Below are 19,495 nucleotides of genomic sequence, written 5' to 3' on the forward strand. Positions count from 1 at the left end.
AAATATAAAACCATTAGCAGTTTAGAGAGGGAGAGGCTGTCCTTACTGGACCTCCGATTTCCCCACAAATATTAAAGTAATAGAATGAATCAAATTGATCATGCATATGTAAATTTGCCTTTATGGAGAGGTGGCAGATTTTCTGCTATGAACACACAGTGAACACAACATGTAAAAAAAAAAAATATATATATGATTTTTTTTTCTTTGAATCGGATTTATTTTTTTTAATAAACCAATTAAAATACAAAACCGGGCTGAAAGTTATTTCAGATATTTTAAATCTTTTTTTTAAATACAAATACAATCTCTATCAATACATAAAGAATAGCTTTGAACTCTAAACATATATTGATCTCTTGAGTCTATAAAAATTGATTGGTTGAAATTTATGTTAAGACATGGATTTCTTTTTATTAAGCCTGCATTTAACATTTTTCTCAGCATGTGAGCAAATATACATTATGTACAAATAAAAAAGAGATACTCCATACCCTTACATTGCGTTCATATGTCTCGTAAAGGTGGATTAAACAAAAGGCACAACAGTTATTGCTTAAAGTCAATATTACAAAAAAAAGCAAAAACCAACATCAGAAAGGAAATAAATGCCTTTAGAACAGTGCAAAACATAAGTTGTATCTGATTCATAGATAACAATTCTTAAATTGCTGGCCTGGGAGTAGTCATGTATCAGTGGTATGATACAGAAAAAAAAAAGTTCTTAACTAAAAAAACAAAACAAAAAACAAATAAAGCTAAGCTGTATTGGTTTGATGTATTACAAGCTATGAAAATAAAATTTACAGACAGCACAGCTTATATGAACATACTAAAAGATTGTCACAATTTTTGTAGAAAAATATTTGCTTCAACGACAGTAAAAGTCTTGTCCTCATAGTAGAAAAGGCACGTTCCTTCAACAAGGGGTCCCGGAAACAAATTATGCACCCAATGGAATTCTCATTAATGGTCACGACTGTAGTTTATGCTTGACACTGGTTAAGTGATGCCGCAGGTTCCCCTGTGCCCCTTCTCCAGGCTAAGTAGTCCTTTATGTTGCAAAGAGAGACAGGGCTGTGATCACATCAGCATAGCTCTTTGTATCATTATACTGTGAATACAGGGTACTGTGGTGATAAGCCTTGCACTCATTAGAAAATCCTAAGTCTTTCAGGTTGAGTGACCCTGGTGTCATTCTACCTGAAAGGCTGAGGGTCATCATGTGGCGAAAAGACATTACTGAGGTGGACAGCCATGAAGTGAAGTGGAGGTAAGAATTGCAGCCAGAGCATCTTTTTTTTTTTTTTTAAACTGGGGGCGACCAACAAAAATAAATTACCTCAGATTTAGGATTTAAAATCCAAACCAACTGAACACAAATTAAAATGAGTTACTGCTAGTGAGCCCTAAAGATAAAAAAAAAAAAAGGAATTGTGGTGAAGAAAAATAAAGAACTTTATAAAAATATATATGTAGACTGAAGAAGAGCCCATCACATTTGGAAAAAAATTAAATATGGAGGTTTTATTTTTAATTGGAATCGAATTCCCATGTATCATTCTCCTGTTTAATTTCCACCTGGGATGAGAATCCATTTGGGCTGGCAACCACTAACACGCACGATGGTGGAATTTTTTGCTCAGTTTGCTCAGCAGCTTGAGATGGGCCTTCCTGAGAATCATGACTGTTGGTAAACTGAAAGAGTGTTTGTTTGGGTTCCGGTGATTTAATCACAGATGTGATAACTGTGCCCGGACTTTGGCTGAGCAGTGGTGAAGAGTTGGTTGAAAAGGACATAACTGGAGTGGTTGCACTGAAGACTGGAGATGAAGGCACACTGACTGTTCCATTACAAAGGCTTTGGACATTGCCATTCAGAACTTGCTGAACCTGGCTAGAGCTTAGGACAATGGATGGTGGAGGTGAGCCATTTTTTTGAGGATGTAGCACCATGTTGTCTTTGAGTACGGCCATCTGCTGGCCTGAAGGAATGGCTTGAAGGAAGAATTTCTGCGAGCCCACAGTGGCTGTTGGGTCTGTGCTTGTGATTACGGTGGTGAGAGGCACTGTCTGGAGTGTTACAGTATGCAACTGCTGACTGCCAGGAGAAACCACTACCGGGACCTGACCTGGAGACTGTATAGTCCTACAAAGAAAAAGAGAAGAGAGACAGGTAAGTAGTGCACCTATTTGTACACATCTGCCATAAAAGGTTATATTATATTATAATATATATCTCAACATATACATATGTTTTGTGATGTTACTACACAGTAGTGGTAGAACTTTACTGCAGTCTTTAAAAAAAAAATGCAAATCAGTGTGCATTTAGATCACAGTTGCGCTCAAAATGCAAACCAATGTGAAATTCTAAATGCACACCGATTTGCATTTTATTTATGTTTCTTTTATTCTTTAAAGAATCACACCATAAGACCTTCTTTCAAATGCTGTGCACATAGTAATGAACATTTACACGCTAAATGCAGTTGACATACTATTTCATGCATTAATGTGCACTTCTAATTCACATTTATGTCTGTTATTGTGACTTATTTTAAACAGGTTTTATGTTCATTCTTTATGAAAAATAAGGGGAAACATTTTTTTAAAAGTTTTTTTCAAGCACAAACTACACAAAAAAGCATGACTGCAAAACAGTTTGGTAGTTTTTAAAACAAAAAGTAATACCTTTAAGGCTCCATACACACTGGGGCTCTTCTAAATGCCTTTCTCATGGCAGGAGAAAAGCAGCTTATAAAATGCGGCTACTTTCAGGCATGTTAAGCGCTTGGGCGTTTATTAATTTCATTAGCCAGAATATTTAATTCTGGCCAATGAAATTAATAAAAACTCAAGTACTAAACAGCCATGTACTTAGGAAAGTTCATGCACTTCTAGGTGCATCTTGACATTTTTTCAGCCAAAAAAACCTCCTCTTTTGAACACAAGTGATGTTTTTTTTCTGCCTCTGAACTCCTGTAAGTGCCTATGTTTGCATGGACACATAGGCTAACATACATGGAGGGGAATTTAGAGGCAAAAAATAAATAAATAAAAAAAGTCAAACACCTGTAAAACGGGCGTTGTTGAACTTAAAGTGGTTGTAAACCCTTACAACCAACTTTGACATACAGCTAAGCCTAGATTAAGGCTTACCTGTAGGTCCAAGAAATATCTCCTAAACCTATACGGTTTAGGAGATATTTACCCGAAGACAGCCACCGCTGTCTATGGTGCATGTGCCATAGACAGTGGCGCGCAGGCCGCAGATCGCGGCAATATGCTGCGCGTGTCAGCTCCCGTGCGCATGCATGGGAGTGACGTCATCGCGGCTCCGGCAAATCACAGCGCCACAGTTGCGAGACCCGGAAGTCGCTCCGGGATACATGGCAGCGACGAAGAGGAAGACGGAGAACCGCTTCGGGGGCTTCGTTCTCAGGTAAGTTATTCATAATGAGATAGTATGCTATGCATACTAGCTCATTATGCCTTTGCCTTACAGGGTGTGCTTTAAAAAAAAAAAAAAAAAAAACATTTTGCCTTTACTTCCTCTTTAGGTGTGCACAAGGCCTTAAGGATGTTAGATTTTTCCTTATTTGCTCTTCATTTTAAGAGCCATGCTGAATGTGCACAGTGCAGAGGCGTTCTCTGCTCAGAGCTGTCAAAAAAAAAAGTAAAATCCAGAAAATGTTTATCGACATTGGTCAGCCCTGAGAGATAGAGATGCACAAGATGTAACATTTAGTTATTTTAGAATAGATCAAAGGGATGAACTTCAGTCTGTAAAATTAGATCATTTTAACCACTTAACCTCTTCCTGCCCACGCTATAGCCAAAAGACGGCTACAGCGTGGGCCTAAATTGCCGTGAGGTCATCCATGTACGTCCTTCCGTGCATGAGCTGCCTGCGCCCCCTGCCGGGAGTGTGCAGTGCACTGTGATCAGCGAGTCAACCCCTTACTCCGTGATCAGCTATCAGCCAATGACAACTGATCACGTAATGTAACATAAGATCGTAATCGCCTTTTTTCTTTCCTCGCGCTGACAGCGCGGAGAAAAAAAAAAAAAAGAAGCAGATTACTGGCTTCTGTTAGAGGGACAAAGATCCCACACATGGACACCCACTGCTGCTAAGCAGTGCCCACCAATGCCACCTGCCAGTGCATATCAGTGCCACCGATCAGTGTCACCTACCGATGCTCATCAGTGCCACCTATCAGTACCCTTCAGAGCCACCTATCAGTGTCCATCAGTGCAGCTTCATCAGTGCACATCAATGAAGGAGAAAAATTACCTGTTTGCAAAATTTTATATCAAACTATGAAACAGCTTTTTTTTTATTTAATCAGTCTTTTTTTGTTTGTTTTTTAGCAAAAAATAAAAAACTCAGCAGCGATTAAATAGCACCAAAAAAAATAAAAAATAAAATAAAAAGCTCTATGTAATAATATAATAACAATAGGGTAACTTAGTTACTATGCAGACAGCAGACCAACATGTTGGTGTGTTTGAGATACCAAGAACAGTAAATAGGCCCCTATTCTAGTATACATGTTACACACAGATATATATATATATATAGATATATATATATATATATATATATATATATATATATATATATATGCCCAAAACGGGGCGTGGTAAGTTAATTAGAAAGTCCTCACAATGGCTCCCTTGGAGCTCCTTTGCTATAAATATTATATTTCAAAATCTCCACCATACAGCGCTGAAAGCTAAAAATTGGCCTGGGCAGGAAGGAGGTTGAAGTGCCCAAAAACTAAGCCTTTTTCTGACACTTGCTGCTTACAAGTTGAAAATCAATTTTTTTGCATGAAAATTACATAGAACCCCCCCCCCCCCCCCCCCCTTACAATATTTCATTTTTTTTTTTAGCAGAGACCCTAGAGAATAAAATAGTGGTTGTTGCAATATTTTATGTCACACTGTATTTGCGCAGAGGTCTTTCAAACGTAAAAAAACACACTTCAATGAATTAAAAAAAAAAAAAACGAATACAGTAAAGTTAGCCCAATTGTTTTGTATATTGTGAAAGAATATGTTACACATCAAAAATCATGATCTTTATTCTAAGAAAAAAAAATGGTGATTATCATTTTAACCAAAATAACCTACACACTCACACACACTGTATCTCACAAAAGTGAGTACACCCCCCACATTTTTGTATATATTTTATCATTGTGACAACACTGAAGAAATGACACTTTGCTACAATGTAAAGTAGTGAGTGTACAGTTTGTATAACAGTGTACATTTGCTGTCCCCTCAAAATAACTCAACACACAGCCATTAATGTCTAAACCGCTGGCGACAACAGCAAGTACACCTCTAAGTGAAAATGTCCAAATTGGGCCCAAAGTGTCAATATTTTGTGTGGCCACCATTATTTTCCAGCACTGACTTAACCCTCTTGGGCATGGAGTCCTCGCCCACTTCTCCATGATGACATCACAGAGCTGTTGAATGTTAGAGACCTTGCGCTCCTCCACCTTCCCTTTGAGGATGCCCCACAGATGCTCAATCAGGTTTAGGTCTGGAGACATGCTTGACCAGTCCATCACCTTTACCCTCAGCTTCTTTAGCAAGGAAGTGGTCATCTTGGAGGTGTGTTTGGAGTCGTTATCATGTTGGAATACTGCCCTGCAGCCCAATCTCTGAAGGGAGGGGATCATGCTCTGCTTCAGTATGTCACAGTACATGTTGGCATTCATGGTTCCCTTAATGAACTGTAGCTCCCCAGTGCCAGCAGCACTCATGCAGCCCCAGACCATGACACTCCCACCACCACGCTTGACTGTAGGCAAGACACCCTTGTCTTTGTACTCCCCACCCGGTTGCCGCCACACATGCTTGATACCATCTGAACCAAACAAGTTTATTTTGGTCTCCTCAGACCACAACACATGGTTCCAGGAATCCACATTGTTAGTCTGCTTGTCTTCAGCAAACTGTTTGCAGGCTTTCTTGTGTATCATCTTTAGAAGAGGCTTCCTTCTGCGATGACAGCCATATTGATGCAGTGTGTGGCGTATGGTCTGAGCACTTACAAGCTGCCACCCCTTCAACCTCTGCAGTAATGCTGGCAGCACTCATACACCTATTTTCCAAAAACAACCTCTGGATAGGACACCGAGTACTTGCACTCAACTTCTTTGGTCGACCACGACAAGGCCTGTTCTGAGTGGAACCTGTCCTGCTAAACCGCTGTATGTTCTTGGCCACCGTGCTGAAGCTCAGTTTCAGGGTCTTGGCAATCTTCTTATAGCTTAGGTCATCTTTATGTAGGGCAACATTTCTTTTTTTCAGATTCTCAGAGAGTTCTTTGCCATGGGGTGTCATTTTGAACTTCCAGTGACCAGTATGAGAGAGTGAGAGCGATAACACCAAATTTAACACCCATGCTCCCCATTCAAACCTGAGACCTTGTAACACTAAGGGGGTCACATGACACCGGGGAGGGAAAATGGCTAATTGGTTCCAATTTTGACATTTTCACTTAGGGGTGTACTCACTTATGTTGCCAGCAGTTTAGATATTAATGGCTGTGTGTTGAGTTATTTTGAGGGGGCAGCAAATTACACTGTTATACAATCACATGAAAGATATAATAAAATATTTACAAAAATGTGAGAGGTGTACTCACTTTTGTGAGATACTGTACATACACACTTTGTTCTCTGACATGATAAATTACAGCAAAATATACACAATGTACTACGAAAAGCGTGGCTGGACCTTCTGTTTCAATAATGATAACGGTCATCTCAGGGGTTGCTATTAATACCACCTCTACTTCCATTTTTGATGGTAAAAGTGTTAGGGCTAGTTTACAATAGCATTGCTCTCTGAAGAGCGATCCTCTTCAGATAGCTCTTCACAAAATATTTGACAGGCAGTGAGAAGCATTGAATCACCTCCCCAATACCTGCTTTAACCCCCTGAATCCTGCAACAGCGCTTACAGTTCTGGGGTGCACTCATTTAGTACCGCACAATGAATTCGACAGAAGGGAAAAAATGTTTGCCCTGTCGTGATGTAAAGCATTGTGCTTCTGGCATACTGCATGTACCCCCTTCTGGTGCCTTTGCAGGATAAGGGGGAATGGCGGGGTGGAGGGACAAATACAGTGCAGCCACATATTTTTACCACCCCCAAACACAAGTGTAGAATAGTTTTGGGTCAATTTCAGGTTAGGTTTGTAAAGTAGTGAACTGTTTGGCATCTTGCCCATGTTATTTATATAAAAAAATAATTTTAATATGTGTTTAATACAGGGTACATCTATGACTAAGAAGTGAAGCAGATGTAAGCACCAGCACACTATACTGTTTTTATGAACAAAATGTATTTATCACATGGAACAAAACGACTTATGGCAAAGGATTCACATAACATTATAAGTTTTCTAAAAAACCAGGGAGTGCAAAATCTGGCGCAGCACTGCATAGAAACCAAACAGCTTGCAAGTTTTATTGTCAAACTTTAACCACTTAAGCCCCGGACCATTTGGCTGTCCAAAGACCAGAGCACTTTTTGGGATTCGGCACTGCATCACTTTAACTGACAATTGCGCAGTCGTGCGGCATGGCTCCCAAAACAAAATTGGCGTCCTTTTTTTCCCCACAAATAGAGCTTTTTTCTTTTGGTCGTATTTCATCACCTCTGCGTTTTTTTTTTTTTTTGCGCTATAAACAAAAAATTGTGAGAATCTTGAAAAAAAAAAAACGCATTATTTTTTACTTTTTGCTATAATAAATATCCCCAAAAAATATATAAAAAAAAAAAAAAAAAAAAAACAAACCATTGTTTTCCTCAGTTTAGGCCAATACGTATTCTTCTACATATTTTTGGAAAAAATAAAAAAGCACAATAAGCCTTTATTGATTGGTTTGCGCAAAAGTTATAGTGTCTACAAAATAGGGGATAGTTTTATGGCATTTTTATTAAAAAAAAATTTACATACTAGTAATAGCGGTGATATTTTGGGATCGTTCATATTTATACAGCAATCAGTGCCATTAAAAATGCATTTATTACTGTGTAAATGTGACTGGCAGTGAAGGGGTTACGGGTTAAGTTTGCCCTAGGGAGTGATTCTAACTGGGGGTGGGGGGGGGGGCGGCTATGTGTGACACGACACTGATCACCGCTCCCGATTACAGGGAGCTGTGATCAGTGTCACTAGGCAGAACGGGGAAATGCTTATTTACATCAGCATTTCCCCATTCTTGCTCTCCGTGAGGCGATTGCAGGTATCCCCGCAGACCCGCAATCACACTGACGGAGCTCACAGCATGTGCAAACCGCTTCTTAAAGGGCAACGTACAGGTACATTAATATGCCTGTACATGCCCTTTTGCCGACGTATATCGGCATGAGCCGGTCGGCAAGCGGTTAAATGAACAAGCTGAAGTTAGAATCTGATTGGTTACTACTGTATGTACAGCTGAACCAGATTCTGGGTGCAACATTTTAGTAAATCTCCCCCACTGTGCAGACTCATTCAGCTTTGTAAGAAACCTTAAAGTCAACAAAAACTTTTTTTTTTTTTTAAATAACAAACATGTCATACTTACCTGCTCTATGCAGTGGTTTTGCACAGAGCATCCCCGATCCTCCTCTTCTTGGGTCCCTCGCCGATGCTCGTGGCCCCTCCGTCCTGCCAAGTGCCCTCCGAGCAAGCAGCTTGCCATGGAGGCACCTGAACAGGCTTGCTCCTGAGCCATGGCTCTGTGTGTCCATTCACACACAGAGCCATGGCTTGTGCCTGCCCCCTATCTATCCTGGTGCTGGTGCTTACATCTGCTTCACTTCTTAGTGATAGATACACCCTGTATTAAAACGCATATTAAAATAATATTTTTATATAAATAACATGGGCAAGGAGTCAATGGCCCCCCGCTGCTCTCTTAGTCAATGAGGAAGGAGGGTCCCCGGAGAGCCAAGGCTCTCATGCACATCGCTGGAGGAAGGTCGGGCTCAGGAAAGTATTTGGGGGGGCTACTACACACAGAACATTTTTTAAACCTTCAGCTATTACAAACACTTTAAAAAGGAGAAGTATAGCCAAAGCTCATTTGACTGTACTTCTCTTATGGAAGATAGGAGTGCAGTTTGATCTGCACTCCTGTGAACCGGTTTCCCAGGCTGGGGAAAGATCCTGACCATATGGTTGGGATCCACCCACATACCTGGACCATCACCTGGGTCAGCCTCTCATTGATGCACTGAGAGCCTGAGTCAGCCCCTCCTGCCCCATCCATAGCCCAGCACGCCAATGGACACAGGAAGGGGCAGAGCAGAGAGCCAGTAACCGACAGTCCTGGCTCTCTGATCAAAGTGGAGGGGAGAACAAAGCATTCAGCAGTGTTTTCTTGGTCTAGAGCCGGCAGGGGACAGATATAGCTGGGATCGGTGCTGCATCCATCCAGGGGAGCATGATTTTTTTTTTTTTGGAAGGGGGGGATTCCCATACAGCCCTGGAAGAATGGAAAAATAGGTTTTCTATACAAGCCTACTTTAATGCTGTGTACACACGGCCGGACTTTTCGTCAGAAAAGGTCAGACGGAACAAATCCACCAGACAATTCAATCATGTGTGGGCTTCATCGGACCTTTGCCGTCCAAAAATCAGACGGACTTTAGATTTAAAACATCTGTTGTCTGTATGCTAGTCCGACAGACGAAAACTGGCTATGAACTTCCTTATTCGAGTCTGGTCTATCATTATCACGTTTGAATCCGTTGGACTTGTGCGATTGTGAGTGGCCAAGTCTGTTCATTCGGAAAGTCCGTCAGAAACGCCGCCAAAAGTCAGTCGGGAAGATCGTCGGACATATTCCGCTGAAAAGTCCGGTCATGTGTACGTGGCATAAGTCCTCATTTGCATACCAGTTCTAGGTAGTGACTCAAAGTAGTAAATATTGAGGATCAGCATAACTGCCAAAATGACCCAATATCAGCAACGCCAGCCTCTGTTTCTCTCATGAAAGGTTTCCGACAAGAAGAACTCAAGGCAAAATTTTTATCTTAACATGCAGTGCTAGTCCGATGGACGAAAACTGACACTAGGGCAGCTATTGGCTACTGGCTATGAACTTCCTTATTCTAATCCGGTCGTACGTCGTCACATTCAAATCTGTCGGACTTTGGTGTGATTGTGTGTGGCCAAGTCCGTTCGTTTGGAAAGTCTATCGGGGCGACGTCGAAAAGTCCAGTTGCGTGTACGCGGCATTAGAAAATGACCTTAGCCATACACTTGCGTAGTTATGAAATATTCATGGTTGGTGCCTGCTATCTTTGCGATCCCTAGCTCCATTTATCAGAATGCACAGATGGCAATATGGTGGTGAGTTTATTTACCGCCCTCTAACACAAGGTTTGTACACATTTTGAGCTAAAAACATCTATATTTTTATTTGCGTCTTACCAGATGAAATCTCCTGAAAACGTAGCACTTGGCACACTTATACAGTTCGAGCAGATGTTTTAATCTGCTCGCATTTTTTGCTTTATTACCCATAACACACCTTCCTAGAATAATATTGGCTTAGTGTGTTAACAGCTTTTGCACACAGCAATCAGGGGGATATTAACAGTACAGTGCTGCACAGATTTAAAAAGGAACAAGAGCCGGAAAAAAAGGCTTTATTTCACGCAGCATAATTATACAATTACAAAGTTTTGTTACATCCGTATGTAAAAATATAGCCAATGTGCTTTGAAAGTAGCATGCGGTGCTACAAAAGCATCTCAACACAGCTGGCACCTTTAGAAAGCAAAATGTTGAAATTGCAAACTGTATAAAACAATAGATGGTACATATGGATGTGTAATTTGATATATAAAATAAGACCAGCTATGTTCTCTTCCAAAAGTGTATCTAAACCAAATATGATGTTATAAATGTAACAAAGATTGAATGTTTTGTTTTCTGTATATTTCTCTTTCAATTAAAACACTTTCTCTACGGTGACAACACTCGGATCACCTGCGGCACAGTCACTCTTTCCTACCTGCTCCTAAGATGAACACATACCAATGTGCTGGCATGTCAATGAGTGGGGGGCAGGAAAAAATTGTAGTTGAGCTGCAAAAGGCATATGTTTTGTTCAGTGGGCAGTACTGTCCACTGTGCATGACCTATTTAAGTGAATGTGGCACGCGATTGCAGCGCCGTTGTGTGGGTTTTTAGGATTCAAACAGGCAGCGAGGAAGCGAAATTATGCCTCCTCACCACCTTTCAAAAGGCCATTGAAAAGCAATCCACCACAGATTGCTTTTCAGAGGGAAAAGACAGTGTAAGCGAGCACCAACACTGACATTCAGTCATCGTTGGAGTGTGCACAAGTTCAGGGGATGTTAGTACAAAGTTGCAAGATGTGTACAGAAAACCTGAACAAATGAAGTGGAAAAAACTATACAGGCATACCCCACTTTTAAGTACACAATGGGGTTTATTTACTAAAGCTGGAAAGTGCAAAATCAGGTTCACTTCTGCATAGAAACCAATGAGCTTCTACCCCCAGCTTGTTCAGTTAAGCTTTGGTAATAAAACCTGGAAGCTCATTGGTTTCTATGCAGAAGTGAGCCTAATTTTTCACTTTCCAGCTTTAGTAAATAAACCCCATTGTGCACTTAAAAGTGGAGTATGCCTGTATATATACACGCACCTCAAGAAGACACAAGGCCACAATCTAATATTAAAGATTGTATAGAATGATGAATCACCTTCACCAATTCAAAACTGGGCCAATTCTGACACATTCTCACATACATGTTAAAATCTGATTTTTTATTTTTTTTTGCTAGAAAATTACTTGGAGCCACCAAACATTATATATTTTTTTTATTTAACCACTTGAGATCCGCGCTATAGTCAAATGACGGCTACAGCGCGGATCTCAATTTCCGGGACTACGTCTATTGACGTCGTCCCCTTTAAGAGCTCCCCGCGCGCTCCCGGGAGCGCGCATCAGGGAAAATCTGTGTTGGCCGTGTCCCCTGGACACAGCCAATCACAGATCGCTGTAAACGGCCAATCACAGCGGCCGTTTACAGCGCGATCGCCGCCTCCAATGGGTGATGATCTCAAATGTAAACAAATGAGATCATCACCCATTGCCGAATCTGTCTCCTCACACAGCGATAGCGTGTGAGGAGAGAGATAGAGAGATAGTGTGAGTTCAAAGTGTTTTGTGCCATCTGTTGCCAGATCTACCCTGCCAGTGCCCAGATCTACCCCACCTGTGCACCGCCAGTGCCCATCTGTGCCGCCTCAGCAGTGCCCATCTGTGCCCCCTCAGCAGTGCACATCTGCTGCCGACCCATCAGTGCACATCTGCTGCCGACCCATCAGTGCACATCTGTGCCGACTCATCAGTGCCCATCTGTGCCGCCTCAGCAGTGACCATCTGTGCCGCCTCAGCAGTGACCATCTGTGCCGCCTCAGCAGTGACCATCTGTGCCGCCTCAGCAGTGACCATCTGCTGCCGACCCATCAGTGCACATCTGCTGCCGACCCATCAGTGCACATCTGTGCCGCCTCAGCAGTGCCCATCTGTGCCGCCTCAGCAGTGCCCATCTGTGCCGCCTCAGCAGTGCCCATCTGTGCCGCCTCAGCAGTGCCCATCTGTGCCGCCTCAGCAGTGCCCATCTGTGCCGCCTCAGCAGTGCCCATCTGTGCCGCCTCAGCAGTGCCCATCCGTGCAATAAATCTGCACATCTGTGCAATAAATCAGTGCACATCTGTGCCGACCCATCAGTGCCCATTTGTGCCACCTCAAAAGCGCCCATCTGTGCCACCGCAAAAGCGCCTATCTGTATAATCAGTGCACATCTGTGCCACCTCATCAGTGCACATCTGTGCCACCTCATCAGTGCCCATCAGTGCTACCATGGCTAAACGTGTCTTTTCCGCTGAGGAGGCGTACCAAATTATTTCCACAGCCGACGAGAGCAACGGGGAGCTCTCCTCTTCAGATCCCTTTTCAGATTCGGATTCTGAAGCCGACGTAAATTATGAGCCAGTCCTCAGCAGTGAAACACTGACTGAATCCGAGGAGGAAGATATCCGGCCCATCAAACGAAGGCGTTCTAGTGAGGCAGTGTCGTCCACCAGCACCGCAGTGCCGTCCACCAGCACCGCAGTGCCGTCCACCAGCACCGCAGTGCCCCAGCAAGAAAGGCCAAGTACCAGTGGGGTGTCATCTCAGCCCCAAAGGGTTAGGAGCCATGCTGGCCTTCCCTATGCCCTTCAGAACCCCTTGTGGCTTCCTCCTAATTCAGGAGAGGCCAATGTTCCCCCTTTCACCGCCCAGCCAGGAGTCCAGGTGGACACGGAGAATTTTACAGCAATAGATTTTTTTAATTTAATTTTTTACGGAGGATATGTTGTCGTCAATTGTGGCCCAGTGCAAACAGTATGCACAACAATTTATTTTTCAAAATCCGACCTCTTATTATGCCCGTCCCTACGAATGGAGAGACCTAACGGTGGAGGAGTTCAAGGTTTTTTTAGGCCTCACATTTAATATGGGACTCAACAAAAAAAATCAATTACGTACCTACTGGTCAACCCACCCCCTCCACCACTCACCGCTCTTCTCCGCGGTAATGCCCAGAACCAGGTATCAGATCATCCTGAGGTTCTTACATTTCAGTGACAATTCCCAGTGCCTTCCACGAAATGATCCAAATTATGACCGGCTTTACAAAATTAGACCAATACTGAATTATTTTTCAGAAATATTCCCCAAATTGTTTACCCCGGACCAACACATATATGTGTGGATGAGTCCCTTATTAAATTTAGCGGCAGGTTTAGAATGAAGCAATTTATGCACAGCAAAAGGGCCCGCTATGGGGTGAAGGTCTACAAATTATGCGACCGAGCCACAGGGTACACATATTCATTCATGGTGTACGAAGGGAAGGACACCCAGTTGTAGCCCCCTAATTGTCCGGACTACTTTGAATCCAGCGGAAAAATTGTTTGGGACCTCATATACCCCCTATTGGATAAAGGCTACCACCTGTATGTAGATAACTTCTACACATCTCTGCCCCTGTTCCACAACCTTCACCGGAAGAAGACGCCAGCATGTGGCACCGTAAAAAAGAATGGGAAGGGCTTTCCTCAAAGTCTTGTGAACAAGAAGCTGCGAAAAGGAGAAACCGCAAGTCTGAGAAACAAGGAGGTTCTGGCAGTGAAGTGGAGGGACAGAAGGGATGTGTATATGTTATCTTCTATCCACGACGATACCTTCGTGGAAATCCCCAGAAGGAATGGCCCCGTAAAGAAACCCAAATGCATTTCCGAATACAATTTGTTCATGGGAGGAGTCGACTTCAACGATCAAATGATGGAACCATATCTTGTCACAAGACGGACATACCATTGGTACAAAAAAGTAGCAATTTATTTTTTTCAATTGGCCATTTATAATTCCTATGTCATTTACCGCAACGCCACCCAAAACCCCAAACGTTTCTTTGGCTACCAGGAGGAAGTTTTCACTGCCCTTATTTTCCCAAACGGCCCACCAGAAAATATCCGATCAGACGTTGTTAGTCGACTCTCCGAGCGCCACTTTCCCGATAAAATCCCCCCCAAACTAACAGGCAAAAGACGTTAAAAAAGATGTAAGGTGTGTACCAGAGCAGGAGTCAGAAGAGACACATCTTATTATTGTGCACAATGTCCTTCCCAACCAGGCCTCTGCATAGGCGACTGTTTTCGGCGTTACCATACTTCAATAAATTTTTTGTGAAGTATGGTAAACATAATCCTCAGTTCCTGCCTTCATACACCTTCACACCCCTTATGCCACTGCCTGCTCTGTAACTGACCCTGGCTTGTTATTTGACCACTCTTATGCCTGCCGATTCTGTACATACCTCTGCCTGATCTGGAACTGACCTTGGACTGTTTGACCACGATATTTGCCTGCCTCTTGGACTGATCTTGTATTCTGCAACTGGACTAGTGGGATTCAACACGGGGTCTCACATATGTGAGGGGCTCCAGTATAGTTTTTCTGGAAGAAGAAAACAATTTTCTTTGTTTTCTTATTCCTAGATTAGGGTCTGGAGACTCGGAGGCTTCAAAGAGATTTGGGAGGGAGAAGCCTCTACCTCATCCCCATTCTGTCCTGAACGAGGCTCTACTTCTGTCTGCTGCCTGTAGGACTTACTGCCATTATGCCGCACTGACCACACCACAAGGACCTGCCTACTACCAGGACCAATATTTTTGGCACTGCTGACATCTCTGCACTGACCCTGGACTGTAATATGGACAGTATCCCTGCCTGCTGCCTGAAAAACTGTGTTCGCTGTTGCTGACCAAGTCCCTGCCTGCTGCCTGGACCAGTGATATCCTCCTGTGGACAACTGCGCTTCTAAAACCACAGGTAATCTTTTCTTTACCCTTTGCTCAGCATAATGTATTTGGGGGTGTAATTCTTGGTATGTGCAGGCTATGTGTCCCTGGAACGCCAGACGGTGTTCCTTGCATGTTGCGCCTCTGTATGTGGCCAGGCTGTGTAAACGTCTCACACATGTGGTACTGCCATACTCAGGAGGAGTAGGAGAATGTATTTTGGGGTGCTATTTTTGCTATGTAAATGCTATGTGTTGGAAATATCTTATAAACGGACAACTTTGTGTAAAAAAAAAATGCGTTTTCATTTTTTTCCACATTTTCCGAAAACTTCTGGAAAAAAATGAACCATTGAAAAGACTTATTATGCCTCATAGATTATACGTTGGGGTGTTAGCTTTCCAAAATGGGGTCATTTTCTGGACATTTCCATTGCCCTGGTGTTCCAGGGCCTTCAAAACTGTAATAGGTGGTTGAGAAATGAAATGTGTAATTTATGCTCCTAGAATGCCTGAAGGTGCTACTTCAAAATTAGGCCTCTGTATGTGGTCAGGCTGTGCGAAAGTCTCACACATGTGGTATCGTTATACTCAGGAGGAGTAGGAGAATGTATTTTGGGGTGTTATTTGTGGTATGCACATTCCGTGTGGGAGAAATAAGCTATTACAATGAAAATTTTGTGGAAAAAAAAAAATCAATCAAATAATTTTGCAAAGAATTGTGGGAAAAAATGACAACTTAAAATAACTCACCATGCCTCTTACTAAATACATTGGAATGTCTACTTTCCAAAAAGGGGTCATTTGGGGGGCATTTGTACTTTCCTGGCTTGTTAGGGTCTCAAGAATGGAGATAGGCCTTAGTACATCAGATGTGATCTTTTTTTGCAAATCTTTATGATTTGCACCATAGCTTGTAGACTCTATAAATTTCACACAGATCATATAATATGCAAAAATTTGGGTTATTTTTACAAAAGATGTGTAGTAGTATAAATTGTGGCCAAAATTTATGAAGAAAAATTGCTAATTTGCTAAATTTTGTCACAGAAACGAAGAAAAATTAATTTTTTTTCAAAAGTTTCGGTCTTTTTTCATTTATAGCGCAGAAAATAAAAAACCGAGAGGTGATCAAATACCACCAAAAGAAAGCTCTATTGGTATGAAGAAAAGGACAAAAAAATCATTTGGTTACAGTGTTGCATGACTGAGTAATTGTCATTCAAAATGTGAGAACACTGAAAGCTGAAAATTGGTCTGGGACTGAGGGGGGTTTAAGTGCCCAGTAAGCAAGTGGTTAAAGTAGAGACCTTAAGGCTGGGTTCACACATATGCTAACTAGATTCCGCTTACACTGCTTCCAATTTGCAGAACATTTGAAAATATGTTCTTTTCAATGGGTCTGGGTCACATATGTGTGTTGCATCCGCACTTCGCATTGCACAAAAACCGGGTGCATTGTCTAGGCAGTGCGGTGCGAATTACAGACACATACTCTTCAATGGGAACACATCTGATTTGCAGATGTGTTCCACTGTGAACAGGAATTCTTTCTCCCTCCTCCTATACCTCAGCGCCCCCCCCCCCCCCCCCCCTCGGTCAACTGATCCACAGCTACAAACGAAAATGATTTTTATTGTTGCAGGGAAACTGTAATTGGCAATGCTCATGGGTGAACCCAGCCTAAAGAATAAAATGGTGGTTGTTGCAATGTCGGCTCTATATTTGCATTGTCATTTTTAAAAAAGCAACTTTTCAGGAAAAAATATACTATAATGAAATTTAGTGCACACAAAAACCAATATAATTTGGTAAAAATAGGATTTTTAAAACAGACACAGAGCAGCAATAGTAATTACTATGTGGGTTATACGCCACCTATAGGTGAATGGACACTGACACACCCAAAGACAGGAAGTCCCCCTATATTACCCCTCCTTCACAGAAAGCACATCAGTTTTGTAGCAAAGCAATGTATATCCCAGCAAGAGGGGAGGGACCGCTGTGTCCCGTGATGTACTCCAAGAAAAGGATTTTACAGGTAAACAGTATTAAAAATCCTATTTCCTTTATAGAACATCACAGGACACAGAGCAGCCGTAGTAATTACTATGTGGGATGTCCCAAAGCAATGCCCCTGAGGTGAGGGAGACACAATCATAGAAACTGTGACCAAAGAAGGACCTACTCTGCAATTTGTACTACGCTGAGGCCAAAGGCAGTATCTTGACATCGACCTGGTAAAAACCCTGAAACAAAAGACCAAATAGTGGTCTTGTACATGTGGGCCACTGACACCCGATGATGGATGGCTCAAGATACTCCCACACCTGGTAGAGAATCTCTCCCCAGAAAAAAGATTTTTTTGCCATTTAAAGCATAGGCATCATTGATTACCTTACAGATCTACTTCTAAATGTTCGACCTGAATGCCGCTTGCCCTTTCTGGGCTCTTCAGGCAGCACAAACCAGAATTCCTGACTTGTGCCGACAACTCAAGTAGGTCCTGAGCGTCTGAACTACCTCTACAGTAGGTAGCGATCTTTCTCCTGCCGACTGTGGATGAGAAAAAATAAAAAGGCAAGACACTGTCCTGATTCATGTGAAAAACTAGAAACCACTTTAAGCAATAAAAAGGATGAGGACACAACATCATCCTATGATCCAAGACCAAGAATGGCTCCTTGCATGAAAGAGCTGCTTCTGACACACCTCTTCGTGAAGTGATATCAACCAAAGAAGCCACCCTCTGAGATAAAAGGACCAACAGAATCCCCTGATTGGTTCAAAAAGTGGCCTCTGCAAGGACAGACGACAAGATTTATTCAAGTCCCAAGGACACAAGAAATGGCCTGACAGGTAGGACTATCCAAGTTACATACTGTATGAGGTATGAAACAAGGAGTGAGAAACAGCCGTCCCAGGAAAAAAAAAAAAATGGATAGGGGCGATTGGAGAAAAAGAAAATCTACCACCCACATATTTCTGCAGGTGCCACTTCCTGGCTTCACGCCAGGCAAAAAAATATATTTTCAAGTCCTGTAATTGAAGTTCCCCAAATCTGGCTTCCAGGGGCTCAATAGTGCTGCTCCTAACGCACCCCTGCCCACTGAAATCAATGGGGCAGCGCCGCCAAAACACCGCTGCAGGAGCGCTTTGCGGGCGGTTTTAACCTTTTTCGGCCACTAGCGGGGGTTAAAAGCGTCCCGCTAGCAGTCGAATAGTGCTGCTAAAACTACGGTAAAGCACAGTTAAAAATAGCGACACTTTACCACAGACACCTGCGCCCCAGTGTGAAAGTAGCCTAAAAGGTAACCATCCTCACCTGTGATCTGTCTGCTTGTAATTAGTGTGTGTGTGTGTGTGTATATATAAAATTTCAATGAGTTTCTGGACTACTGAAAGACCCTTGTATCTTTCATCCAATGCGGCACTGAAGTTTCTGGATTCTGAGTCATGAAAAAAACAAAAGGATTGTCAAAGGATCTGTGGGAAAAGGTAGTTAAACTGTATAAAACAGGAAAGGGATATAAAAAGATATCCAAGGAACTTAGAATGCCAATCAGCAGTGTTCAAACTCTAAATCAAGAAGTTGAAAATGAGTGGTTCTGTTGAAACCAAACCACGGTCAGGTAGACCAACTAAGGTTTCAGCCACAACTACCAGGAAAATTGTTCGGGATGCAAAGAAAAACCCACAAATAACTTCAGGTGAAATACAGGACTCTCTGAAACATGTGGTGTGGCTGTTTCAAGATACACAATAAGGAGGCACTTGAAGAAAGATGGGCTGCATGGTCAAGTCGCCATAAGAAAGCCATTACTACGCAAATGCCACAAAGTATCCCACTTTCAATACACCAAACAGCACAGAGACAAGCCTCAAACCTTCTGGCACAAAATCATTTGGAGTGAGGAGACCAAAATTGAGCTTTTTGGCCACAACCATAAACACTACATTTGGAGAGGAGTCAACAAGGCCTATGATGAAAGGTACACCATTCCTGCTGTGAAACACATTAGGGCCAAAAGCAACTAATCGATTATGAAATTCATCAATTACTATTTTCATAATCGATTAATCT

General features: G+C 42.3%; 1 protein-coding gene across 11 annotated transcripts in view; it reads right to left on the minus strand.

Annotated features, from left to right (window-relative positions):
- Positions 1 to 388: 388 nt before the first annotated feature.
- ELF1 (E74 like ETS transcription factor 1) overlaps positions 389 to 19,495 on the minus strand; it is a 213,998-nt gene continuing 194,891 nt past the window's right edge. For all 11 annotated transcript variants that reach the window (XM_077483165.1, XM_077483159.1, XM_077483162.1 and 8 more), the window contains one exon: positions 389 to 2,149. In XM_077483165.1, the coding sequence (XP_077339291.1) occupies positions 1,534 to 2,149 (616 nt within the window). In that variant the 3' untranslated portion in view covers positions 389 to 1,533. The remainder of the gene's footprint in view (positions 2,150 to 19,495) is intronic.

This window comes from Lithobates pipiens, unplaced genomic scaffold (genome assembly GCF_037356315.1).
Source record: "Lithobates pipiens isolate NorthernLeopardFrog02 unplaced genomic scaffold, aLitPip1_a1.2 Scaffold_16, whole genome shotgun sequence".
Taxonomy (NCBI): domain Eukaryota; kingdom Metazoa; phylum Chordata; class Amphibia; order Anura; family Ranidae; genus Lithobates; species Lithobates pipiens.